The following is a 26,211-nucleotide window of genomic DNA, read 5'->3' as shown; positions in this document are numbered from 1 at the left end:
TTTAATACCAAAGTAGTAAAAGTACACCCAAAGCTAGAACAGAGAATAATTTTTTGTACCCCTATAGTATAGTATTTTTGTGTGTGTAGATGCCAGGAGAAGACTATGGGGCTGATTTACTAATCCACGAATCTGAATCCTGAATGGGAAAAAATCGGATTGGAAACGAACATTTTTCAACTTTTTCGTATTTTTTGCAATTTTTTTCGTCACCGTCGTGACTTTTTCGTAGCCGTTACGACTTGCGCAAATTGTCGCAAATTTTTCATAGCCATTATGACTTTCGTGAATTGTCGTGACTTTTGCATAGCCATTATGACTTTCGTGAATTGTCGCGACTTTTGCATAGCCATTACGACTTTCGGGAATTGTCCTGACTTTTTCGTATTGAGTGCTCGAAAAAGTCGCAAAATACCAATCATTACGAAAAAAGCGCATTCGGACGCTTTTCGGACTTTCGTGGATTAGACTTTTTCATAGCCATTATGACTTTCGGGAATTGTCGCGACTTTTGCATAGCCATTATGACTTTCGTGAATTGTCGCGACTTATGCATAGCCATTACGACTTTCGGGAATTGTCGTGACTTTTTCATATTGAGCGCTCGAAAAAGTCGCAAAATACCGATCATTACGAAAAAAGCGCATTCGAACGCTTTTCGGACGTTCGTGGATTAGTAAATGTGCCCCTATGTGTCTGAATGTGTAGCGTTGATAGAAACATTTGGTGGAAAAGTAATGGTCTCGGGTTGCTTGATATGGTTTGGACCAAGTGTCCTTTGGCAACCTTAAACCTACAGCACACAGTGGCAATCTTGACAATTCAATGCTCTCTATCTGGCAACAGTTCGGATTTGGACTCTAGGGTACCTCAAATTATCTCTATGCCCTTGTTTGTATTCAATTGTATAACCCTCACTCAGTCCAGAATTCAGCATTTAATAATAATCATCCCAAAAATCTTACCTTCTACAGAAATATCTTGAATTGCAAAACGTAGAATGATAGTCCAAATCATACCCAAGGTCATTTTCAGGTTGCCATCAACAATTTCTGTAGAAATTTGAAAGAAAATTATTCTATGCAAAAAAAATAAAATAAAGTATGTATTGAGTGCATGATTTCTGCAGATGTTTATCAAGATAAGCATTTTTGGGGACTTAACCAAAAATAACATTTTGTCTAGTGAATACATTTCCATATACATTAATTTAACATTAGAAGTGGTTTGAAAGTTATTGTAAATGGAATTGCAGTTTTCTAACCCTACCTGAATGCTGTTAGAAGTCAGTTGTACTCCTTATGAACCCATTTCCCACAGTGCCTTGCATACATAAATATAAGTCTGTTAACCAATTGCTTCCAGCTCCAGAACCAGTGATATAGCAGAATGTAGAGAATAGCAAGTGGCAAATACTGCTTCAGTAGTAATTACCTTGAACCTCAAACCATAGCAAATTTGTAATAAATGTAAATTGGAACGTGGCCTATAAAATGTAATATGAGGTACATGGCACTAGTGATGAAAGAATCAGTCCTGTTTCGCTTCACAAAAAATCTGCAAAGTTATGGCTACTTTACCCATACTGTGTGACTTTTTTTTTACCACGCAACTTTTTTTGCAGCCATTGAAATCCATGGGTGTCTTTTTGTGGTGAAATCTGGTAAAAAATCTCTCTCATGACTATGCATACAGTAGCCCCTTTCTGTGTGTGGCTCATACACACCAATAAAGAATATTTCACACTCTCTGCAACAATACAAAGCGTCCTACTCCAATCTACTCACCCTCAGCACCAATAGACACAAGTTTCACCCCTTTGCTTGCAATAAAGTCCAGAGCCTTGTTCACATTAGCAATCTTATGGAAACGCATTTTTCCTTTGTCGGGTTTGGGCAATCTCTCACCTGAAAAGACCAGCAAGTGGCATTAGTCCAAAGCAACCTTCCTTACAAAGCATGTTTCATATTTAACCTGGATACAAGTACAAGAGACTATGGGCTTATCTCCAAGTACTATGACTTAATACAAATTATACTGCTGACCCACAGTTCTTGGTCTTTACAAAATAAAAGTATAATGCATAGTATATTTGCATGCTGTCCCCATTTTAGAGGACTTAGTCTTTCACTTGCGCATAATCCCCCTGAGCGATATAGGAGAGGGAATGTATTTTCATGCTCTGTAAGCTGTAGACTTAGATCCATCTTTGCATTATACCTTATATTAATTTCTCATAATCTCTCACATACGATAGGTACAGATCATATTTATTACTTGAGTGACAGATTTTCGATTTCTATTAATAGTAACACATGCTCAACCAGCCTGGAATATCACCTACCAGAAATGACCTCAAGCAGAAGCATCAATTTCAGTCCATTTCTGAAGTCCTCCTCAATGTTTTCAATCTGTGTGCCAGCTTTCCGGAGGTGAGAGTTACACCAGGCTGTGAAGGTCTGAAAATGAATTGATGAGGAAAAAATTACTTTGTGAAACTTACTTGTGGGGTGATAAACACATACCTTCATACAAATGCTTTATTTGTTGTGCAAAACAAGACCATTTATCTCTACAAGTAACACCACATCTGGAATATATATCCAATAACTGCATTAAATGAATACATGGAATAAAGCTGTTGGACAGCCTATTTCATAAATAAGGGTGTTCCACCCCATGCATGTCTGTGCAGATAATTAGCCTGGCCAGCAGCAAAACCACCTGGCGTGACATAGCCTTAAGAAGTTAATTCTAACATTAACAAATATTTATTTATTTAGTATTTTCTGACTCCCCATTCAGTTGCTTTGAACTATGATCAGCTCTAATAGCTTCTTGCCTTATTTTTTGTACAACTAACTCTGCTGGCCCACCCTCAGTCAGCAACATTCTGTCTTCTGAATCCTCTGCTTCCTGCATTCAAGTCTGATTTCTTTCTCATCTGCTTATATTCCACATATCTTCTTGGAGACTCTCTCTCTCTCTCTCCTTTCTACATACCTCTGTGAGGCTCTGCCAGGCGACCTCAAGCTCTTTCTCTCTCTCTATATATATAAGTAGGGAATTTACTTAGTTGGTAAAAGTGGTATTACCTTTTCTTTAAAGTAAGAGACACTGACACCAAGGGTAACATCTAACTGATAATTGTCTGTGTTTTATTTACAGCAGGGCTTTCCACAAAACAAGATCCATTTCAATACAGCATATGCAACAATGAACTAAAGTTTATTCCTCTGAAACCAGAACAGGTTGCTCCACTGGCAGCCTGTACAGGTATGGGATTCCTTATCCGGAAACCCGTTATCCAGAAAGTTTTGAATTACGGAAAAGCCATCTGCCATAGACTCTATTATAAGCAAATAATTAAATTTTTTAAAAATGTTTTCCTTTTTGTAATAATAAAACAGTACCTTGTACTTGATCCTAACTAAGGTATAATGAATCCTTATTGGAGGCAAAAAAAAGCCCATTAGGTTTATTTACTATTTAATTGATTTTTAGCAGACAAGTTATGGAGATCCAAATTATGGATATTATGGAAAGATCCCTTATCCGGAAAACCCCAGGTCCAGAGCATTTTGGATAACAGGTCCCATACCTGTATATATAGGAAACCTGCTCTTGGGTAGTGTCTGAGCCCCTATTAGGACAGATTCATCCAGAAAAAATGACAGAAACTTAACTCACAATCTTTTGGCTTTTCGTCTCAGATCTCACTGACCTCGCTCACATCCCAACCTCTGTACTAGGTTTTCCAGCCTCAGTGAACACAGTACTGTGCTACGATATATATTTACTTTTTCGGTGTGTTGATGAATGCATTTAACTGTATTACTTGTGCCAAATAAAAACAAATATAAAGTAATGCACGGCATTATCCCTCATCACTTTTTGTATTGGTTAATTCAGACCACTCTGCCCTAATTTTCCTCACTTTACCAAGCCTCCTAAGTTTACAAGAAGTTTTACATACACCCCTTTCTTGTGAGACGATCACAATGATATATTGTATAAATGATTGATTCTGAATTAAACCTCCAGCTAATTCTGACCCTTGGCAGATATCTGTCCACTTCCAGGATAGTTATTTATAGGGTAATATTATCCTGGAGAGTCCCCAAGGAGGATTTATGGGATATACACTGTACATCATCTTGGAATGAGATGCCTGGCTATCCGTACCAAATGGAAGGACAGGTGGAGGATCCTGTTACTATCTGCAATGTGTTGGTAACTTCTTCCTGCATTTTTTATGGCAGTGACGCTCTAATTGTAACATTAAACACCCAAACATTCCTGCTGCTTTAGCAGACCAGACTGCACTTGCTTAGCACTAATTACAATATGTATATTTTTATTATCCTGATTTAGCCAGGAATATGTCACTCACAGAGAATAGCAGACCTTGTCAGGATCCCATTACGACTATTTTGACACCTGGTCCCATGTTTTTACACTTGTTTTCACTGAAAAGAATAGGGTGTTGTGCTTATACATGGGCCCTAGATGGCACTGCTTGCAAAAAGATACCTGCAGGAAATGAAACCTGTGTCCTGTGCTTATTTTTCTAGGTACGAATTTGTCTCTAAATTTGGTGGTTTTCAGCCCAAAAGTGCACACAGGAATTCATGGCTCCATCTTACCCATGTGTGTAGGGATAGGCAGATTCATATCTACCTGTGGCAACATAAAGAGCAGAAGCAATCCTGCCCCTGGCCCAATCCAATTCGTGGGAGAGTTCAGCATCACGGGTGGGTGACTTTCTTGGAGATTTAGGGCTGAACCATACAAGAGGTTTTCTCAGTGCATACTGATGCATTGCAGCTCTGCTGTAGGGAGCAAATGTAGCATCTTCATCTGACAAGTCAGACATGCTTTTGTTTTTCAAAATGGAAACTTAATGCCACATACATGCATAATAACAAGAACATAATAACTAGAACGCTGCTCTTCTAGTTTTCTCTTACAGCATCACAACATAATAAGTAAGATGGCTCTGTCTGCCTCCCTACTGCCCTCTAGTGACCATCTGGCTATACCAGAAGTACCTAAAATAGAATGGAAGAGCATTCACTGAATTTTTTGTGTGTAAATATATATATATATAGAGGGTCGGACAGGGGGTTGCAGGCCCCCACCAGGGCTTCTGCCTCAGGGGCCCTGCACCCTCCAATGATGGCCCCGCAGCCTTCACACACAAACCCCCAACACCCACCCGACCCCCACCACTGAGTGCGCCTAAATTCAACTTACCTGCAGCACGTCGGGGGAGGGCCAACAGGGTTTTTTCCCCTTGGCTTACAGTGTAATGTTACCCCCTCCCTTAACTTGTTCCATTGTGAAATGATGGATTCTGTGACCTTAATTAAAGTCCCTCTCTCTTCCAGAATCCATCACTTCACAATAGATAACTTTTTAACTTTTAGTGAACTTTTAGTATGTCCTATTTCTGACAACTTTTTAATATGTCCTATTTCTGTTTTCTATTTTTGTTTCTATTATTTATTTTTTGTTAGTGATGGGCGAAATGTTTCGCAAAGCATGGATTCGCGGCGACCAAAAATTGTTGCGGCATCAAAAGAATAGTCGAGTGTCAAAATAAATAGTCGCGGGTGTCAAAAGGATAGTCACAGTGTCAAAATATTAGTCGCGAGCACCAAAATAAATAGTTGTGGCGTCAAAAAAATAGTCGCCAGCGTCAAAAGAATAGTCTCAGCGTTAAAATAAATTGTTGCGCGGCAAAAGAATAGTCGCGGGTGACAAATTTTTTTACGCGCGAAATTTTCGCCGTTTCGCGAATCTTCTTTTTTCCAGATTTAAAATGGAGGTCACTGACCCCAGCTGCCAAAAAACTATTGCTCCACGAGGCTACAATTTTATTTTGTTTTTATTGTTTTATTACTTATCTTTCAATTTAATACCTCTGCTATTAAAGGAGAAGGAAAGGCTAAGTCACTTGGGGGTGCCAAAATGTTAGGCACCCCCAAGTGACTTTAATCGCTTACCTTTTACCCCTGTTAAGAGAAAAACAGCACCAGCCTGGGGTACCTGCAGCGAGCGATTCCTTCTTCTGCGTTTCTTCTGCCGGCAAAATCCCTGGGCCGGCGCATGCGCATTAGAGTGAAAAGCCGACTTTGTTGTTAAAGTTCAGCTTTTCACTCTACTGCACATGCGCAAGCATGGAAGAAGGAATCGCTTGCTGTTACCCCGGGTGCTGTTCTCCCAAGTGACTTAGCCTTTCCTTCTCCTTTAATAGTCCAGTTTCTCATTCAAAACACTGCCTGGTTGCTAGGGTAAATAACACCCTAGCAACCAAGTAGCTACTGAGGCACAAAAGTTAAAGAACTGGAAAATCATAAAAAATAAAGACCAACTGCCAATTGTCTCAGAATATCACATTCATCTACATCATACTAACAGTTAATTTAAAGGTAAAATACTCTAAGATACTTTAAGTCTGTCAGAGGTTTGAGCAGAAGCAGAACACCCAATGCACCTGGCATAGTGTAAACAGGTCAGTAACAGAACAAAGTGTAGAAAGGAGTAATTATGACCATTAACGTTCCAATACATAAATTATACATGTTCCATATTTATGTGTCAATTCATTACAACACTTTCCTGACTGTCCTGATAATTAAACCTGTTTTATAATGGGTGACAAGATTTCCAGCAGAGTGTTAATTGTGTCCTTTTATGTGCTTTTTTGCTTTTTGTGTTGTCCTTGCGGAAGGTCACAGGTGGTGAAACCGTGGGCATTTGTGTTTTTGTCTGGGTTAAACTATTTCTGTATTTATATATAAATAAGCACAGGGTGGGGGGAATATAGCATTCTGCTAACAACTGTTTCTAACAGACGGCTAAAGAGAATGACTTCACAGAACTGATTGATTTGGCCACTGGGAGAGATGAAAGAGTGTTGTATTCACTTATATTAGCCATGAGAACAAATTGGTGCAGAAACGTAATTTCCCAGGGTGCCACAGCCATGTGACCTGTGCTCTGATAAACTTCAGTCACACTTTACTGCTGAGCTGCAAGTTGGAGTGATATCACCCACCCCCCAGCAGCCGATCAGCAGAACAATGGGAAGGGAGCAAGATAGCAGCTCACAGTAGATATCAGAATAGCACTCAGTAGTAAGAAATCCAAGTCCAGCTTGGGACTCTTTCAGTTACATGGGAGTAGGAAAAACAATAGGTTACCTGAAAGCAGTTCTAATGTGTAGCACTGGCTCCTTCTGAAAGCTCAGACTCAATGCACTGAGATGGTGCCTACACACCAATATTACAACTATAAACAAATACATTTGTTGGTTCAAGAATAAAATTGTATATAGTAGATTCAATTATTTGCTATGTAAACAGAGTAATTTAGAAATAAAAAGTACCCCATGAAAATCTTGGCAGTATCCCTTTAAGTACCATCAACTAATAATGCCTCCCTATTAATAAATATTTTTATTGGAAAAATACATTATTTAGCATTAAAAAAGGGTTAAATAATTCTTACTTTTGCATTTTTTCACTCCACCTAAAATGGGGACCCTGCATATAAGTTCCATAAAAAGAAGATTATAAAATGTGAAATAACATTTTAATTGATGCAGAGAAAACAAAACAAATGTATTTTTTTCATGATCTCATGTAAAATTTATGCACAATGCAATTTTGCAAGTGTGAATATATCCTAGCTATCCTAGCAGTATGTGAAAGAATATATTACCACAGCTACAATGTGTGCATGAAAATATAACTTTTAGCTACAGTATTGTATGAAATATCTCCTTTCCAGCCACTGTACATAAAGGAAACCTCACTTTAAGCTACACTATGTGCACCAATGTATCACACCCTTTCACAGTGTGTGCCAGAATATATCACTTCCAGATACAGTATATGCAGAAATATGACCCTTCTGCCTACAGTATGTGCACAAACAAATCACTCCCTGCTACAGTTTAAGTAGGATGGAACAAATCATTTCAAGCTAGAGAGTGAATAGACACAATACATGCAGAAACATATGATGTCAGCTACAGTGAGTGCAAGAATATACAGTATTACTTCCAGCTACAGTGAGTGCAAGAATATATTACTTCCAGCTACAGTGAGTGCAAGAATATATTACTTCCAGCTACAGTAAGCGCAAGAATATACAGTATTACTTCCAGCTACAGTGAGTGCAAGAATATACAGTACTACTTCCAGCTACAGTGAGTGCAAGAATATATTACTTCCAGCTACAGTGAGTGCAAGAATATACAGTATTACTTCCAGCTACAGTGAGTGCAAGAATATACAGTACTACTTCCAGCTACAGTGAGTGCAAGAATATATTACTTCCAGCTACAGTGAGTGCAAGAATATACAGTATTACTTCCAGCTACAGTGAGTGCAAGAATATATTACTTCCAGCTACAGTAAGTGCAAGAATATACAGTATTACTTCCAGCTACAGTGAGTGCAAGAATATATTACTTCCAGCTACAGTGAGTGCAAGAATATACAGTATTACTTCCAGCTACAGTGAGTGCAAGAATATATTACTTCCAGCTACAGTGAGTGCAAGAATATATTACTTCCAGCTACAGTGAGCGCAAGAATATACAGTATTACTTCCAGCTACAGTGAGTGCAAGAATTTTCAGTATTACTTCCAGCTACAGTGAGTGCAAGAATATATTACTTCCAGCTACAGTGAGTGCAAAATAGGCCCTAGCATTTCAACTACACAGAGGCCCAAACGGCCCTTCACAGGTGCCACTAAATAGTGACTGTCTATGGCATCTTACAGCAGCCCCTCTGGCATTTTCCAGCACCCACAGACTGCCAGTCCAGGCTTGAGTATGCCCTATCGTACTTCCAGCTACTGTATGGGCCAGGTCATATCGTTTCCATCACCTAATAAGGACCCAGTTGCCTTCTGTTGTCTCATTCTCTTCTGTCCCCGCCATACACCTTCATGCAAATGTAATTCAATATACTGGTGTAGAGAAGCGTACAAGTGTTTGACACAAATTATATGAATAAAGTATATTTATTTAAAGCTATTTTTTTATTTTACTGTTCATATGTCTGTGTACACATTACTATTGCATTAGGGTTACCAGATCACTTGGAAATTCAGGGACATGTCTTGAAAATCCAGTTAGCAGGGCTAAACTTGCAGTTCATTTCATTTTCAATCAGTATTGCCCTGCAACATGTATTTTTTAGACTCTGAATTTTCTAGTGATATGGTCGCCCTGTATTGCACTGACCATTACACCATACATGGGGCCTCTTAGCCACAGAACTTGTGAGGCTATCAATTAAACCCTGACCATTACACCATACATGGGGCCTCTGAGCCACAGATTTGAAGGTTTTTCATGCAATTCTAATAGTTCCCAGTCAGTATGTCAAGGCTGGAAATCAGGAATGCCAGTTCGTCCCACTGGCATGCATGGGAAATCATCAGCCAATATGGAAGTGACATAGTCACTACTCCTTGTTTTATCCAATCAGATCAACACTGCATCGCCCAAAGGCCACTCCATGTGTGGCTAACTTGAGAAATTTTGCTTTTAATATCTATATTATTCAAGCTGACAAAGCCCATTTAAACTATCCCACCTACAGTGTCTGTCTTATTGGTGAAAAAGTTCTCTTTTTCAAATGCCCCTTTCACCTTCCTTATATTCTAGACCATACCCTAAATAAAGCCTTCTTAGTGTTCTGAAATATTCAAGTGACCTCACACCCTGGCTTCCCCCATATCTGCCTCCCCCCTATAGAGGAGGACTTGAGCTAATTTAGACATTGCCTTTAAAGGTTCCACAGTCCAGAATAGCATCTGTTATATGATGCTAAATTCCTCACGCTACTCCCCTTACACATGCAAACCATTATAGACCAGCACAGAGTCTTTACATGACTAAATCCTCATACCCATGGTTTAGGGACATTGTGGGTTTAAGATATAATCTTGCATAATATTTAAGGTATTTGTACAATGAAATCACTGATCCTAAATAGAAAGTCTGCAATGGAAAAAAAACATTTTTATGGCAATTTTTTTTTGATAAATGAGACAACCATACAATAAAATACTGTTTTCATTTAGTTAGAACACTGGCTTGCCCTGAGCAATTCTGTTAGTTACCTTACAAAGCTTTTCAGTGAATTCCTGCTTTCCAATACTCAGACCAATAGCATTCCATTATTCTGCAGACAATATATTTCTGTTTTCAATAAAATACAGCAATAAAATACAGATATTAAGTTTACTACAAAAGGTATATATAAATATGAAGATATGTTATCCATGTTTCCCAGGATGCCTTCTGTTCATACCTTACATTTCCCTACAAATGTACATGTTATTGCAGTATATTTCCTCATAATGCTTTTCAGTCTCTCCTTAATAAGGACTTAAACTTTTTATGCTGAACATTCATAGAAAGGCGTTGATGATTACCACCTTCACATTTATCCCAACTTAATCCCATCTTAATCTACTGCTCTGTAAACTGATGTAGATCAGCATGGCAGCTTGGTGATTAGCACTGCTAATTTGTAGTGCTGGGGTCCTGCATTTCATTCTGACCTTGGCCCAACCTGCAAGAACTTAGTTTGTCCTCCCTGTATCTAACAGATCTTGTCAGACTAATTTAGTTGCCTTTTATAAAGGAGGTGAGCAGGAACCTCAATGCTTGAATGGCAGTTGATGTCATCTACTTAGATTTTGCTAAAGCGTTTTATACAGTACCTCATAAATGATAAAATTGAGGAATATTGGCCTAGAACATAATATTTGTACTTGGATAGAAAATTGGCTAAAGGAAAGATTACAAAGAGTGGTGATTAATGGAACATTTTCTAATTGGGCCAGTGTTACTAGTGGAGTACCGCCCTCTGTCCTCAATACCAGCTTCGTAATCACAGCCCCCCCGTCAGGATGGAATGCACGTCCATTTAGCTCACATATGGAGCACTAGGGACAGGACGCTCTGCAGTTTTCTGTGCATCCTGCCCCCTTGGTCCATAAGTGAGCAAAGTTTCAGCGTGGCTTGGGCAGCATGCCGCCTCTAAATTTGTGCTGGTCTAGACCTGGGCTTTTGTGGTCTTGCCACAAATCTGGGCCTGTCTGTCCTTGGTCCTTTGCTTTTTAACTTGTTTATTAATGACCTGGAGGTGGGCATAGACAGTACTGTTTCTATTTTTGCTGATGACACTAAATTGTGCAAAAGTTCCATGCAGGATGCTGCCGCTTTGCAGAGCGATTTGACAAAACTGGAAAACTGGGCAGCAAACTGGAAAATGAGGTTCAGTGTTAAAAAGTGCAAAGTTATGCCCTGTTATAGAAATAATATTAATGTGAGTCAGACACTAAATGGTAGTGTGTTGGGGTTAACTCTAATTCAGAAGGATTTTGTATTTGTAGATAACAAGTTGTCTAATTCCAGGCAGTGTCATTCTGTGGCTACTAAAGCAAATAAAGTGCTGTCTTGTATAAAAAGGACATTGACTCAAGGAATGAAAACATAATTTTGCCTCTTTATCAGTCTCTGGTAAGGCCTCATCTTAAAAGAGAAGGAAAGGTAACTTTTCTGGGGAGCGCAAAAATGTTAGCCCCCCCTCCCCCTGTGATTGTATTCACTTACCTGATACCCAGTAGGGCTAACAGGAACACCAGGCTGGGGTAAGTGAATACAATCACTGGTGGGGGGGTGCCTAACATTTGGAACCCCCCCAGTGATTTTCCTTCTCCTTTAAGTATGCAGTGCAGTTTTGGGCTCCAGTCCTTAAGAAGGATATTAATGAGCTGGAGAAAGTGCAGAGACTGCAACTAAACTGGTAAAGGGGATGGAAGATTTAAAATATGAGGTTAGACTGTCGAGGTTGGGGTTGTTTTCTCTGGAAAAGAGGCGCTTGCGAGGGGACATGATTACTCTGTACAAGTACATTAGAGGCTTATAGAGGGGGGATGTTCTTTTTTCCCAGATCACCTTAAATGAGGGGAACTGAATTTTTAAGCAGTGTAGGTGGTTTTTTAAGGTGATGGCAGGTTGAGTTCTTGAACAAGCATAAGGGCTGATTCACTAAGGTGCGTTAAAACGAGCGCTATTTATAGCATGCGTTAAAAATTTTATCAATATTTTTCGAGTCTTAACGCGTGATTCACTAAAAGGATATTTGTGTTAATTTAGACACAATGCTGTTTGTGTTATTTAAGTCACGAAGATGCAACACGCGCTAAATTAATGCATTCGGTTGCGCGCTATTTAACACATGCGATATGCGACTTAACACATGCGATAATACTTTAGCGAATCACGCTTTTTTCGTGTCAGTTTTAATGCAAACAAGCATGCGATAAGCATTATAGCACTTTAGTGAATCAACCTTATAGTATCCAAGGCTATTGTGATAGTAATATCTACAGTTAGTATTGATGTTGGTATATAGGGTGTATGTATGTGAGTGTATAGATTGGTAAGTATAGGGTTGTGTGTGCTGGGTTTACTTGGATGGGTTGAACTTGATGGACTCTGGTCTTTTTTCAACCCTATGTAACTATGTACCAAGATACTGCCCCTCCACTTTGATTTGCTGTATGGTGTGTTTGTACCAGAGACCCTGGGTCAGCCTGTGTGCAGACCCACAAATCATATTTCAGCATTAAAACTTGTGAGTATCCATTTCTGCACTGAAATCTGTGTTTTTAAGCTCCACTGGGGTTGGGCTGTTGAACAATTGCTAAAAAGCACTGCAACATTCTGTTGGCACTGTATAAATATACAATAATAAATAAATGAAGATTTAAGGCTATTGGCAATTCTACATGGGATTTATTATCCAGAAAACTCTAAAATTCAGAAATGCTAGTTACTTATTTAAACAATTCAATTCTTTTTAACTATCTTTTTTCTATAATAAAACAATAGGGCACATTTATGGGTAATTTTATTTTTGCACTTTGCACCCTGCTTTCTTCCCTAAACAAATGACCACAGGTCTGTGCTGGGCTGACATTCAGTGCAGCAGGAGGCGACAGAACTGCTCCCAAGGCCGCCCCCATTGGGCGGCCCCCCGCGCGCGTGAACGCTAATGTGCATGTGCAAGCGCCAAACTTAGAACTCCCATACAGAGCAGTGGGGAGATGTCCCCATTGCTCCGTATGAGACCAAAATTTTAGAACTTGCCTGCAGCGGGGCGGAATGCCGTCCCTGTGTTTGTGCCGCCCTAGGCCCGGGCCTATGGGGCCTCGCCACAAATCGGGGCCTGGATATGGAGCACTGAAACACCTCTGCTGTATGGATGATAGACCAGATTTAATTCTATGAGAAAACATTATTTTATGGTTTATCACATAAAAACGTTTGGGAGAGATTTAATTTAAAGGAACAATAACACCAAAAAATGTATATATTTCAAAGAAATTAAACTATAATGTACTGCTGCCCTGCGCTGGTAAAAGTTTTGTGTTTGCTTCAGAAACATTACTAGAGCTTATATAAACCCTGGTATGTAAGCCATGGGGGCAGCCATTCAAAAGAAGAAAAGGCACTGGTTATATAGCAGCTAACAGATAAACCCTGTAGAATACAATGGTGTCTTATCTGTTATCTGCTGTGTAACCTGTGCCTTTTCTCCTTTTTTCCAGCTTGAATGGCTGCCCCCATGGCTACACAGCAGCTTATTTATATAAACTATAGTAGTGTTCCTGAAGCAAACACCCCAGTTTTACCAGTGCAGGGCAACAGCACATTATATTTCAATTACTTTGAAACACTTTAATTTTTTGGTGTTACTGTTCCTTTAAGGGGGAAAAACTTTTCTCCTAATTCAGTTCTAGTTTTTTCCCATAGACTTCAATGAACACTGATATATGTTTTTCCTCACTGAATTACATCTGACTTTATGGGACAATTTGGAATTAAATTAGGAGATATGCTTTTCTCATCAAATTGAATCTGGCCCTATATGAGATAGTGATTAATTATGTGTAACTAATAAAAGTTTAGTTTATAGAACTGGAACTGCCTTGACTTGTAAGTGCTGAGTGCTAGCAGTAATCCCATTATCAACCTCTCCTGCAGACTTACTGATACTGAAGGTGTCATACATGGACTCATAAAAGCTGCCCACGGGATCGAGTCAGCAGCTTATTGACCCATGTATGAAGCCCACCTTGGGACTGCTCTGACCATTATATGCCAGATATTAATTAGGCAATCTTGTCAAACAAGGGGTGGATAAGTAGGTTAAAACAATCCTAATCCACAGGATTCAGTGTATAATACAAATATTTGGTCACAGGGCCAACAATCATAGCAACCCAATTTAGCCCTGCATGTTGGTGGCCAAATAGGAATCATTAGCTGAAGTTGTTCTGCAGGGAAAACATAGCAACTATCTCAATCAGCCTGCCTGCAGCGGCCCAGCTCTCTCCGACCTGCTATGAATCCCTGAGCCTATATTGTAAAACACCTATTATGGGGGCATCTATATGAAATAAACATGCATAAAATAAACACACACAGATGCTAACTTAAAAATGTATTTTATTAAAATACATTGAAATAATATAAACATTGATCTGGTAAAAAAAAATGTTAATTCACAACCAGTTCATAATACATAACTGTTAAATGTATACTGTTGTGTTTTTATTTGCCCAAAAACATGTGTAATTGAGGCAGGATATCTATAAACCAATAGAAAATGTTTTTTCCTGTCAAAACAACATATCGGCTATACAGACATGGCCATAACGTTACAGAGCTGTCAACCAACTCCACATCATGAGCAAGATAATGATCCATTCCAGGATTTGTAGACCTTATTTCTTTTTATCATTTAGTGTGAAAAGGAATTCAGGCTTAAAAAACCAGGACTGGATCATTATCTCCCTTAGGCTAATGCCCCACAGGAGAGATTAATGGCCCACAATAAACTTTCTACCCCAGAAGTGACTAATCTCTACGAACAGGGTCGGACTGGGGGGTGCCTGCCACTTCCCCCTTAACCCCTGCAGGGGCCCCCGCCACCTACCCAAGGTCCTCCCCTGAGCGTGCTTAAGTGAAACGCGTCAGGGGAGGACATCGGCGGCTGGGAAAGCGGCAACAGGGATCGCGTCTGGGCCGGCGGGGTCCACTAGGGCCCAGGACCACCGGGTTTTTTCCCTGTCTGACCTAAAGTCTCACAATTTTTTCTCCTCTAGGCAAATCTGTGGGACTTCAGAAAAACAAAATGACACGTATGCCTCTCTGCTGGCTATTTACTTTGTTTTGCCTCTGGTAGTAATTCAGATGCATCCACTTTTTCAGCAAGATATAAACTTTAAGCCTTTTAGGCCATAGTGCAAGTCAAATAACTAGTTGAAATGTCTGCAATGCTTGCCAGGCACCAAGGATATCATCATTAGAGGCAGGTTCAGATTTACAAACAAGGCTCACTATGTACAAAAAATGAAATCCCAGTTGTGGGAGCGAAAATGTCCTGTATGCTAAGCTTCTGTCACCTAAAACCTAGTATGAAATAAAGTGTGATTTTGTTGCAAGAATAAAAACCAAAAATAGTTATATTTAAAAAAAAACACAAGGGAATTAGGCCAAGATCAGTTGTCTTGTTAAGCTGAGCTTTCCCTTTAAGCACTTTAGGATGCAGGCGCAATGGGTTTAGTAACAGAGTAAGGTAAGGCAAAGACAGGGATGGCCTGAGCCCTCTCGCGTTGGCCTTTGCACCACAGAAGGGAAAGAATCAATGTAACTATAGAGAATAGACCCTATGCTGTCAGAGACAAAGCCTATGGAACAGTTATTTCCCTACACATGGCTACTGTAACATAGAACTGTATGGATTCATATGCGCTTGTGTTGGAAAGACAGACAAGGTAATTACAATTTGGTTTTTGATAAATCTTATGGCCGCACATATAGAAATATAAATCGTTTTCTTTTACTTCATTAAATGGGTTGTTCCTTTGAATTAGCTTTTAGTATGATGTAGAAGGTGCTATTCTGAGACAATAAGTATTTGGGCTTCATTTTTTATTATTTGTGGTTTTTCAGTTATTAAAGTTTTTGTTCAGCAGCTATTTGGTTGCTATGGCCCAAAGTACCCCAGCAACCAGGCAGTGGTTTCAATGAGAAAAGAGGGTTTCAATAGAAAGATAAGTAATAAAAAAATGACAATAGTAAAATTGTAGCCTCACAGAGCAATAGTTTTGTTTTGGTTGTCTGAAAGAGTCAGAATAGGCAAATAATAAAAAAACTATAGAAAAACAAAAAATGAAGACCAATTGGAAAGTTGCTAGGAACTGGTGATTCTATAACATAATAAAAGTTAACTTGAAGGTGAAATACCCCTTTAATACTAGAGTCAAGCTATTTGCAAGGGAAAAACATTTTTAAAATGCTTGTACAGGTACTTAAATATTGGGGACCGGGCAGGCTGGGTTCCATTGAAGTAAAAAATCAGAATGTGGAAGAGTTTGAATGTAGAAACCTTGGGGATTTGTCATACTTGGGGGCTGATTTACTTACCCACGAACGGGTCGAATGGAGTCCGATTGCGTTTTTTTCGTAATGATCGGTACTTTGCGATTTTTTCGTATGTTTTGCGATTTTTTCGGATTCTTTACGAATTTTTCGGATCCAATACGATTTTTGCGTAAAAACGCGAGTTTTCCTATCCATTACGAAAGTTGCGTAAAAAGTTGCGCAATTTGCGTAGCGTTAAAACTTACGCGAAAAGTTGCGCATTTTTCGTAGCGTTAAGTTTTAACGCTACGAAAAATGCGCAACTTTTCGCGTAAGTTTTAACGCTACGCAAAATGCGCAACTTTTTACGCAACTTACGTAATGGATACGAAAAACTCGCGTTTTTACGCAAAAATCGTATTGGATCCGAAAAATTCGTACAGAATCCGAAAAAATCGCAAAACATACGAAAAAGTCGCAAAATATTCGTTTTCAAGTCGGAACTTTTCCAATTCGGGTCGGATTCGTGGGTTAGTAAATCAGCCCCTTGGTGTTATGCCCACCATGATCCTTTTAAAGGACAACCAAAGCAAAATGCCTTTTGTCATCTGCCACAACTTTCCATTAAAAAGAATGGGGAACTCTTTGCCTATGGCAAATGCATATGGGGAGAGGCGGCACTGATTGGCATGGGAGCATTTCCTATTGTTTTGAATGATTATTTGAAAGCTGTGACAGGTGAGGAAGGGCATTTTTGATGCAAAGCTTCCCTCGACAGTCTCCACGACAGAACTCCACGTATTGGTCATCTCTCCACACCAGAAAAAAAGTCAGGCAAACCACCTTAGAGGGGAACTATTGCAAAAATGAAATACAAGCTTCAGCATATTGAAATAAGAAACTTTCTAAAGATAATCAAATAAAATGTTGTTGCTGTTTCTGAAATAATCAAGTTACTCTTTTGTGCCCCCCGTCAGCATCTGTCTCTTTTCATTGTCTCTTATACAGGAGTTGGGAGTATTATTTTGATTGGCAGTCTAATACAGCTTTCTGGGGGTCCTTCAGCTCATTCTCTCTAAATAACCAATTCTGACACAAAATCTGTCTTTCTACATGCAGGATTTCTTTCAAAATTAATTATGTTAGATTTGTTTTTGTGCCAGTTATTGCTGTGAGTTCTAATGTACCTACTAGGAACGGAGGCCTCCGCCTAAAAGATATACCATGAAACCTCAATTTTACATCCCAGATTTTACATTTTCCCTTGTTTTACATTGCTATTGGGGATCCCACCAATATATAATGCATTTCCCTGATTTTACATTGTCCCAGATTTTGCACCATTCTTTTCTGGTCCCCTAAACTAAACTACGTAAAATGGGGCATCTACTGTTGGCTAAATGTCAAAATATCAAAATCTGACTCCTGCATGAAGAGAGAATGAAGGGAGATACAGGTTGCTGAGAGGAGAATAGTGAATAATAACTTCAGAAACTGTACAGAATTTTTATGTGATTATATTTAAAAAAGTTTCCTATTTCAGAATTATGAAGCTTATAAATATATTAAATATAAATATATTAAATGAAACATTTTCATTTTTACAGTGGTTCCCCTTTAACTCTACCTTGTGTAATAATTTTGTGTAAAAAAATAAAAAGTGTCTTTCCTAAAGCTCACGCACATGCTTTTACATCATTACGGTCTGACAGTCCCATTTTGGCTTTAAAGCATGTTCTCAAATATGGCAAATTTGCCATCCCCCTGTGTGCACGCCTCATGCATTCATTTGCACATGTGCACACCCGGGGGGGAGGGGCTGCGTGAGAAGGCCGGTCAGGTGGCCTAGGGCCCCCGGCTCTGCCCCCCAGTGATTGTATTCACATAGCTGATACCTTGGGCCAGCGCTGCTGTTAGCAGAAAACTGCTCTGGCCCAAGGTTCTACATAGCAAACACCAGGGAGCTATCCTGTTCTTCCACTTCTTATTTCTGCACAATCCCAGGGCCTACACATGCACAGTAGAGTGAAAAAGATGTTTTTTTGTGTAAAGTTCTGCATTTTGCTTTACTGCAAATGTGCACCCCTATGGAGAAAGAAGAAGCAGAAAGAGGATTGTTCCGAGGTTCTCCCTAGAAGAACCCCAGGCCATTCAAAATGCCTTCACTTTAGCTCAGATCATGGCACTCATTTTGTATGCAGCCGCAATAAATAGCACCCAGGATGCACTATGTAGTTTTGCTTATGACCTCCGTAGTATTGTGTAGCAGCTGGAGAAAGTAGGATGTGCAACACAACCTCAGCAAGGCCAAGTTAAAATCTCTGCTGTGTGGGGGTACCATAGTACAAATCACATACAGTTTCTATTGATAAAGTCGGTCTCCTTTCTAATCCTAATCTTGACCACAGTCTCAAGGTCGCTGCTACTTAGAATGACAACTGCATTATGGACTACTAATCACATAAAAGAGTTGACTTAAACGTAACGTAATCTGGAAAGGTACTGAGCCCATATAGCTGACATCATTTAAGGACCTGTGAACATATAAAGCCTTTGTGTGTAACGAGCAGTTTATTTGTGTCCTCGTGTGCCAAGGAAAGTATTCAGATAATGTGTTTGACGTGCTATTCATACCATACCGATGGTGCAGTTAGAGGTGCCTCATAATTAATCTTCCCACATGCATTTCCAGATAAAAGGACAATATACACCTGTGTTCATCATGCACTAAATAAAGACAGCTTGTGTTGGAAATGCATTCTGCATATTGTGCTGATTTAATGCCTAGTTTTATTTGCTGTACTAAACTACAAAATCTAATGACACTATAAATCACTTTTATCTGACCCAGCCTACTAGGGGCTTAAGAGTAAATAATGAAGGAGAAAGTACTTTACTTCCTTTTTATCTAAAAGCATATGATATAGCTAGCCATTACCATTACTATATTTCTCTATTGAGTCATTCCCTTCCCTTTCCCCCAATCTGCTTGCTTTTTGCCACCCCAGGTAAAGTGCCACCGAAGCCAAGGTTCTCACTGTTGTGCCCATATGGCAATCTACACTTCACTTTGCAAGCGCCTTCACTTTTGGTGCTTCTTCCATCCATTTGCTTTCACATCACTTTAATAAATCACAGCATCAGTATCAGTCAATCAAACATGTACTGGCCTGTTTTGAGTATTATCAAGTGAAATGTGTCCAGGTGAATCCGCAGGGTTCAGCTACATGTGGGACACCAGGGTTTTAAAGGCATGGATGCAGCAGTAGATCATTTAATGAACATGTGTGGCACTGTGGTTTATACTTAAATCTGTACAATAAAATACCAATAAATGGCAATAAATGAAGCTGGATGGTTTTAGAGGTTCTCAGGGGTTTTGACTAAAAAATCACTGTTTTAACAAATTACTTGGCATTGGTTGTTTTAGAAAAAATTGAGTTTATGCGTGGGTTCTAAACCCTCTATAAAACCACAACCGAATGTTGATAAAACTGCCCCATAATTTAGACTTATTATTATACTACCAGGACACCATATAGTCTGCTACTGACTGTGTCTATAGATGTATCCTTTGTATGGTAAAATTGATCAGTTGTGCCAAAGTTATGAGATAAAGTAAGAGATAAAATCTGAACAAACCGCAACAGAAAAAATACAGGTTTTAATAACAGATAAAAAGAGGTGTTCTACTGTTATTGCCCTCACTGGAGCTGTGAATTGATCAGCCTGCTTGCTGGATGTGGGAAATCATAGTGGCAGTGCTTGTAATATCTTCCTATACTAATGCAAAATCAAGGCCCACGCATACGAGATAAGTGCAGATATGAATTTGTTTGTTGTGTATGAATATCAAGGTTTGGCAGCTTACAGCAGGGCACTATGTCTGGAGAAAAAATACTGGTTTCAACTACATAAGTTTCACTATAATTTCCACCCAGACCGGCTGAGGTGTAAGTCAGGAAGACTGCTGGGACTAAAGGTGTCCTTCACCTTAAAATGGTCTCAGAGATATGAAGCCGTTCTCATGTTGAAGAGAATTAGTTCATGTTCCACCCTGGTACGGTCAATGGTAATCAAATAGGATGGGCAATCTGAAATCAATGTCAAGATGTGGGGTTAATTAGAAGTCTTAGCTAATAGTTATGAGGAAAGGCTGACCAAAAGTGGGGAGTAGCCAGAAGTCAATAATACTGAATTAGCTTAAAAGAGAGATGTTTAACAAATATGGAAATGTAAAACCTAAAGTTGCTTGGCACTGGTTTCTCATGTTCTGTTCCTTCACATTAGCTGACCGGAAATATTTCGGTATACCTCCAGCTAGCCATACAAATAGCTGACTCATGAGGTTTGGCCACATACAGGAATGTACTAATTGGAGCAGTACGCACAAGTCAAGATAAGTGAAGTTCCAGGGTGACTGATGACCCCCATATGGTGATACTTTAATTGGTCATCAGCTTACTAAGATCAATCATTGGTTTGATCAGGCTGAACTAAAGTTGCATCCCATTTCTGTCAGCGGAAAGCCACCTGTGGCCATCCGCAGCACTTGGCGCTAAAAGAAGCAACATTCATAGCATTTTATTAGTGCCAGTGCTGAAAAGCAAGGTATCCCTATTTGCAGCTGACTAGGTAATGATGTGGAGTAAATATATGAATCAATGCAGGTAACAATTTTTATGCACAGGAACATAAATATGTTGAGGCCTACCAAACGTAAGGAAAACAACTCCCCCCAACTAATATTTAAGTATTCTTTCTGGCCCTGTCCCCTCCAGAACTGCCATATTTGACCACATTCCTAGCAATTATCACTAAACAGGAGCATGTGAAGTGGAAACTAATTGTGTCTGATTTCCTGAACACATTCTCTTTGTCAGGTCACCTTTTGGTTAAACAAAAGCCTGCCACATTTGAATTTATATTTTCTGTCCAGGCATATTAACTTAAATTCATTGAGAAGACTGCCTCTATATGGGTCCATAGAAATAGTGATGGTTGGACCATTTGAAATTTGCCAAAAACTGTGACACAATAACTTGGACTGAATTTATTGTCTTTCTCATTGGGACTCAGATATTAGCTGGACTAGCAAAAAAAAAAAAAAATTCAATTCAACAAAGACCAAAGGCCCAGTGCAACATCCCATGCTGTCAGATTCATTTGACTCAACCACTGATTGGCCAAATAGTGCAAAGATCTGCTTTATGGTTATTAGGCCAAAGCAATTACTTATTCCATGTAAAGCTAGCTGTACACAGGCCACTAAAAGTGGTCAGCTTTATCCCTCCAGAGTTGGTAGCTTATTGGCACATGTATGATTGTAAGCTCTTTTGGGCAGGGCTCTCTTCACCTCTTGTATCGCTTATTGATTGCTTTATATGTTACTTTGTATGTCCAATGTATGAAACCCACTTATTGTACAGCACTTCGGAATATGTTGGTGCTTTAAAAATGTTAATGATAATAATAATAATAATGTATGGGCCTGCCTAAATAATATCTAGCTGTTTTGAAAATCCACACCACATTGGTGTTTAGATGTGTTCCTCCTGGGGTCTATATAGGCCTGCTGTATGATGCTATCGTTGGCCCCCAAGCCACAATTTAATAGTACGTGGGTGGCCAAATCAGGTTGAGATTTGCTTTTTGGCAACCATGGACTTTACTGTGTACGGCCATCTTAAGACCTGCCTTAATGAAACACTATACAATTAAGAAGCACAGATAACCAGGGTACACTGTTCTGCATAGAATTTCAAAAAATGGGGCTTAGTTCTCCTTTAAAATAAAATGAAGACGTTAAAAAATAAAGAAATAATAAAATAAAGAAATATAGAAAGAATGGTAATGTGATAATAACATGAATGCTTTCTGACACAATGGGCTGTATAGAAATTACTCTTGCTGTCATGAAAAAGTTGTATAAGTTCCTAGTGTGGGCAGACTAATGACTGATGTCACACTGGGACACTCCTTGTTTCTTACATGTTTAGAGACCAAACATAGTGGCATGACCCTTGCAAGGAGCATTTTCTAGCCCAAATAGTACTGTTTCCCCCAACTGGAGTGCAAGCTCTATTATCCTGCATCATCAGTGGGGGAAACAGAAGCCATTTAACTAAGTGATGTGAAGGCAAGGGCCTTACTGGATAACAATACAGGTTTCAGAACATTCTATGTCGTTTGCCATGTTTTTTTGGGGATCATCAGCTTGAGAAAGAAACTATTTTGATATTATCATGTTAGCCAATAAAAGTATCCCTTTATATCACGTCTGTCATTTTCCTTATTCCCCCCCCCCTTTTTTTGACGGGGCCACTGTATTAAGAACATATGTAAAAAAAAAAAAAAAAACAGTACAGGTATGGGATCCCTTATCCGGAAACCCATTATCCAGAAAGCTCCGAATTATGGAAAGCCTGTCTCCCATAGACTCCATTTTAATCAAATAATTCAGAATTTTTATTTCCTTTTTCTCTGTAGTAATAAAATAGTACCTTGTAATTAATCCCAACTTAGATATAAATAATCCTTATTGGATGCAAAACAATCCTATTGGGTTTAATTAATGTATTATTGATTTTTTAGTAGACTTAAGGTATGGAGATTGAAATTACGAAAAGACCCCTTATCCGGAATACCTTGGTCCCAAGCATTCTGGATACGGGTCCTATACCTGTATTGCCCTTTGGCATATTGACATATTGCCTGGGCAATGCATACTCTACATCTACTTGTAAAGTTAATAGGAAGAACAATATACTGTCAAAATGATTTGTCAATTATTTGGTTATGTGCAGACACAGGTACATGCAATACAGTTAACCACATATACACAGCTGTACTGATATAACTATACACACCTATTCAAACATTACCATAGGGGTGTAACCAGCCCTGATACACATGCAGCAACACAAGTAATATAATCCAATATGCCTGCAAACACATGCTTTGTTATAAACAGATGCTGACTGTAAGATTCTGGGAGTTGCAGTTGAGCAACAACTGGGTGACCACAGGATGAACAACCCTTGTGTGAATTATTCCAGATATTTCCAGGCCAAATGCTTCCTGTCTCTAGGGAGTACTAACAAGCAAGCAGACTGGTGGGATAACAATCGGCCTGGCTGCTGGAAATGGGTGCAAACAACTGATTTAGGTTATTAAAGGGGATGTTCACCTCCAATTTAACCTAGCAATCAGGCAGTGGTCTGAAAAGAGACTGGACGATGAATAGAAGAGGGCCGAAACAGAAAGATAAGTAATAAAAAGTAACATAGCTTTTTGACTGCTGGGGTCAGTGACTCCCATTTGAAAGCTGGAAAGAGGCAGAAAAGAAAGGCAAGTAATTCAAAAAATAAAGAGCAATTGGAAAGTTGTTAAGAATAGTTAATTCTATAACATACTAAAAGTTAACCTGAAGGTGAACCACCCCTTTAACAGATGAATCCATTTCTTACCAGTATTAAATACAGTATTACGCAGGAAGCATGCAATGTTAAGTACTATAGGCATTTACTGTCTAGAATAGAGGCAGTGACTGTGACAGATTAGTTGCGGTACAGATAGAAAAAAAGCACAGGAGCGACACTATATTTATACTGTTTATTTCAAGGGAACCCAGAGTACAGCACAGTAAAGATGCAATGAAATTAACCTGCACACCATATTGCAGGGAATTTGAGGGGCTCCTTTATACTGCAGTCAGGAGTGAAGCAAAGTGAGTTTTTTTGCAGTAAATTTCTCAGATGGAACACAAGAACCCAGAATCTTTCACCCTGTATTATTTTAATATTGACCATCTTGTATATACCCTAAAAATCTGCAGCAAGACACATATTCTGCAGTAGGAAAAAAATCCCAGCCGAGCCAAGTGTCTGCAGTCACGGAAGCATTTCATATTAGAAAAGCATCCCCTATAGGTAATAGCCAAGAAATGAGTTAGTTACTGTGAGAATATACTAATTACATAGCCACATGGCATTATTTGTTCTTAATATTAATGGCAACAGATAAAATGACTGAATGTCACCAGAGATTTGGAAACCATCCTTGCCTCTATATATGTATTCTGAAGTCATAGCCCACTATAAAGTCTTCTTCTTAGCTATGCCACCTGATCTATCTCTTCATACATTCCTCCTCATGATGACACCTTCATCCTAAAATGTCAGCAACCTATAAGGCATCATCCCTCCCTGAGTTATTAGAGGGGAGCAGCTGTTTCCTAAGCACAGATGCAGCCCTCCTCTCGCTCTCCGCCTTGTGCCCCCACCCTTACAAGGATCGCCTTGCAGCCTTCTAACCAAAAAGAAGGGGGTGGAATGAAAAACAATCCATCGCTCTTGCTGAACCCACTCCTTCCAAAAAAAGCATCAGCTGGACATCTTAACCCAGGCTGAGGATAGGGGAGGGGCATGAATGGGAGAGCTGGTGGCACCTGTTGAGTTGCCAGCTGATGCTACTATGTGAGTAGACGGGAAAGTTTCACAGCCACTTGTCTTGGGCTGAACATGTAACATTTACAGTATTTCAGCTTTCTCATACAGTGCAGCATTGAATATAGTCACTGCTTTCTCATATTAATCACAATTGCATTGTATTTATCACCACTGATGTCATTTTATATCCAGCACAACTTCATAATCACTGCCTTTAGGCAAGAATATATCCGTGTGCATTTGCAGCCCTAAAGACCTTACCTTTCTCTGTTGCTTCTCCCAAGCAGGATCCAGGAGTAGGTCTCTATCCCAGTCTTCCTCCTGTACCATATAGTCTTCTTCCGTCATGTTATAGGAGTTGGAGTATTGTATATGTGTTTCAATGGTCGTCATCTTTCCCCCCTATATTTATTCACCTTATCTGTCTCTTTCTACAAATATGCCAGGTTCTGAGTTTCACACCTTCTATGCCTCCTGCAGCCCCCGGCCAGCAGGTATCAATTTCTTAAACTGCAATTGCCCTAAGTGTTTTATAGCTGGGAGATCTAACCAGGAATCCCCTCCTTCAGCTCCTTGCTTCCTTCTTCCAGCCTGCTGCCCCTGGTCAAAAGTGAAACACGTGATCTAAACCCCATATGTACCATCAGCTGGGTACCATGTGTCCAGATAGCCATCCATAAATGGCGAGTGGGTGGTCTGGCTTTGCTCCTCCCGGCCAATCTGCTGCCTGACTTTGCTCTCCATGTTAATTTGACAAAAGTTGTTAAGACTACTTTATGTGGCTTTTGTGCACCCTAACACACTGATAATGCCAATCTTGCCAGCTGAGTCACCTGCGTTAATATCAAGCACATTTTTGTCCTTAAGGCTGGCGACTGTATCTTATATTCATCATGATGTCACATTTTCCAAAATAGCTTTCTGTCCCCTGCTCTTTCCTACCCCTCACACACACTTAAATTGCAAGCACTTTCAATGTCCAAGAATAGCCTTAGCAGTAAAACAAATACCTTCTTCAAATAGTCTGTGTAGCTTTGACTCTGCATTACAGACAGTCAGGGGGCACCCATTTCTCTGCAGGTTTCACATAGAAAAGCTATGGCAAAATAGCAGGGGTATTTACTGACACTCTATCTGCCAACTCCCAGCACCCTTCTGCACACAGGAAAAAAAGAAACTAACCCATATATAATGATACTAATATACACACAACTAAGATCTAAAATATGAACCTTGCACCCATAATTGCGTAGCTACAACTCCTATCATCCCTCTGACCATAAAAAAA

At 39.4% G+C, this 26,211-nt stretch overlaps 1 protein-coding gene across 1 annotated transcript in view; it reads right to left on the bottom strand.

Annotated features, from left to right (window-relative positions):
* Positions 1 to 25,523, bottom strand: part of actn3 (actinin alpha 3 (gene/pseudogene)) — a 40,930-nt gene extending 15,407 nt beyond the window's left edge. Inside the window, exons 1-4 of the mRNA NM_001142041.1 lie at positions 25,185 to 25,523; positions 2,345 to 2,459; positions 1,788 to 1,907; positions 966 to 1,052 (exon numbers count right to left, since the gene is read on the bottom strand). Coding sequence (NP_001135513.1) covers positions 966 to 1,052; positions 1,788 to 1,907; positions 2,345 to 2,459; positions 25,185 to 25,316 — 454 coding nt within the window. The 5' untranslated portion in view covers positions 25,317 to 25,523. The remainder of the gene's footprint in view (positions 1 to 965; positions 1,053 to 1,787; positions 1,908 to 2,344; positions 2,460 to 25,184) is intronic.
* Between the last annotated feature and the right edge of the window lie 688 nt (positions 25,524 to 26,211).

This window comes from Xenopus tropicalis, chromosome 4 (assembly GCF_000004195.4).
Source record: "Xenopus tropicalis strain Nigerian chromosome 4, UCB_Xtro_10.0, whole genome shotgun sequence".
Taxonomy (NCBI): Eukaryota; Metazoa; Chordata; class Amphibia; order Anura; family Pipidae; genus Xenopus; species Xenopus tropicalis.
The sequence above is the reverse complement of the archived record's forward strand: the minus strand, read 5'-3'. Positions and strand labels throughout refer to the sequence as shown.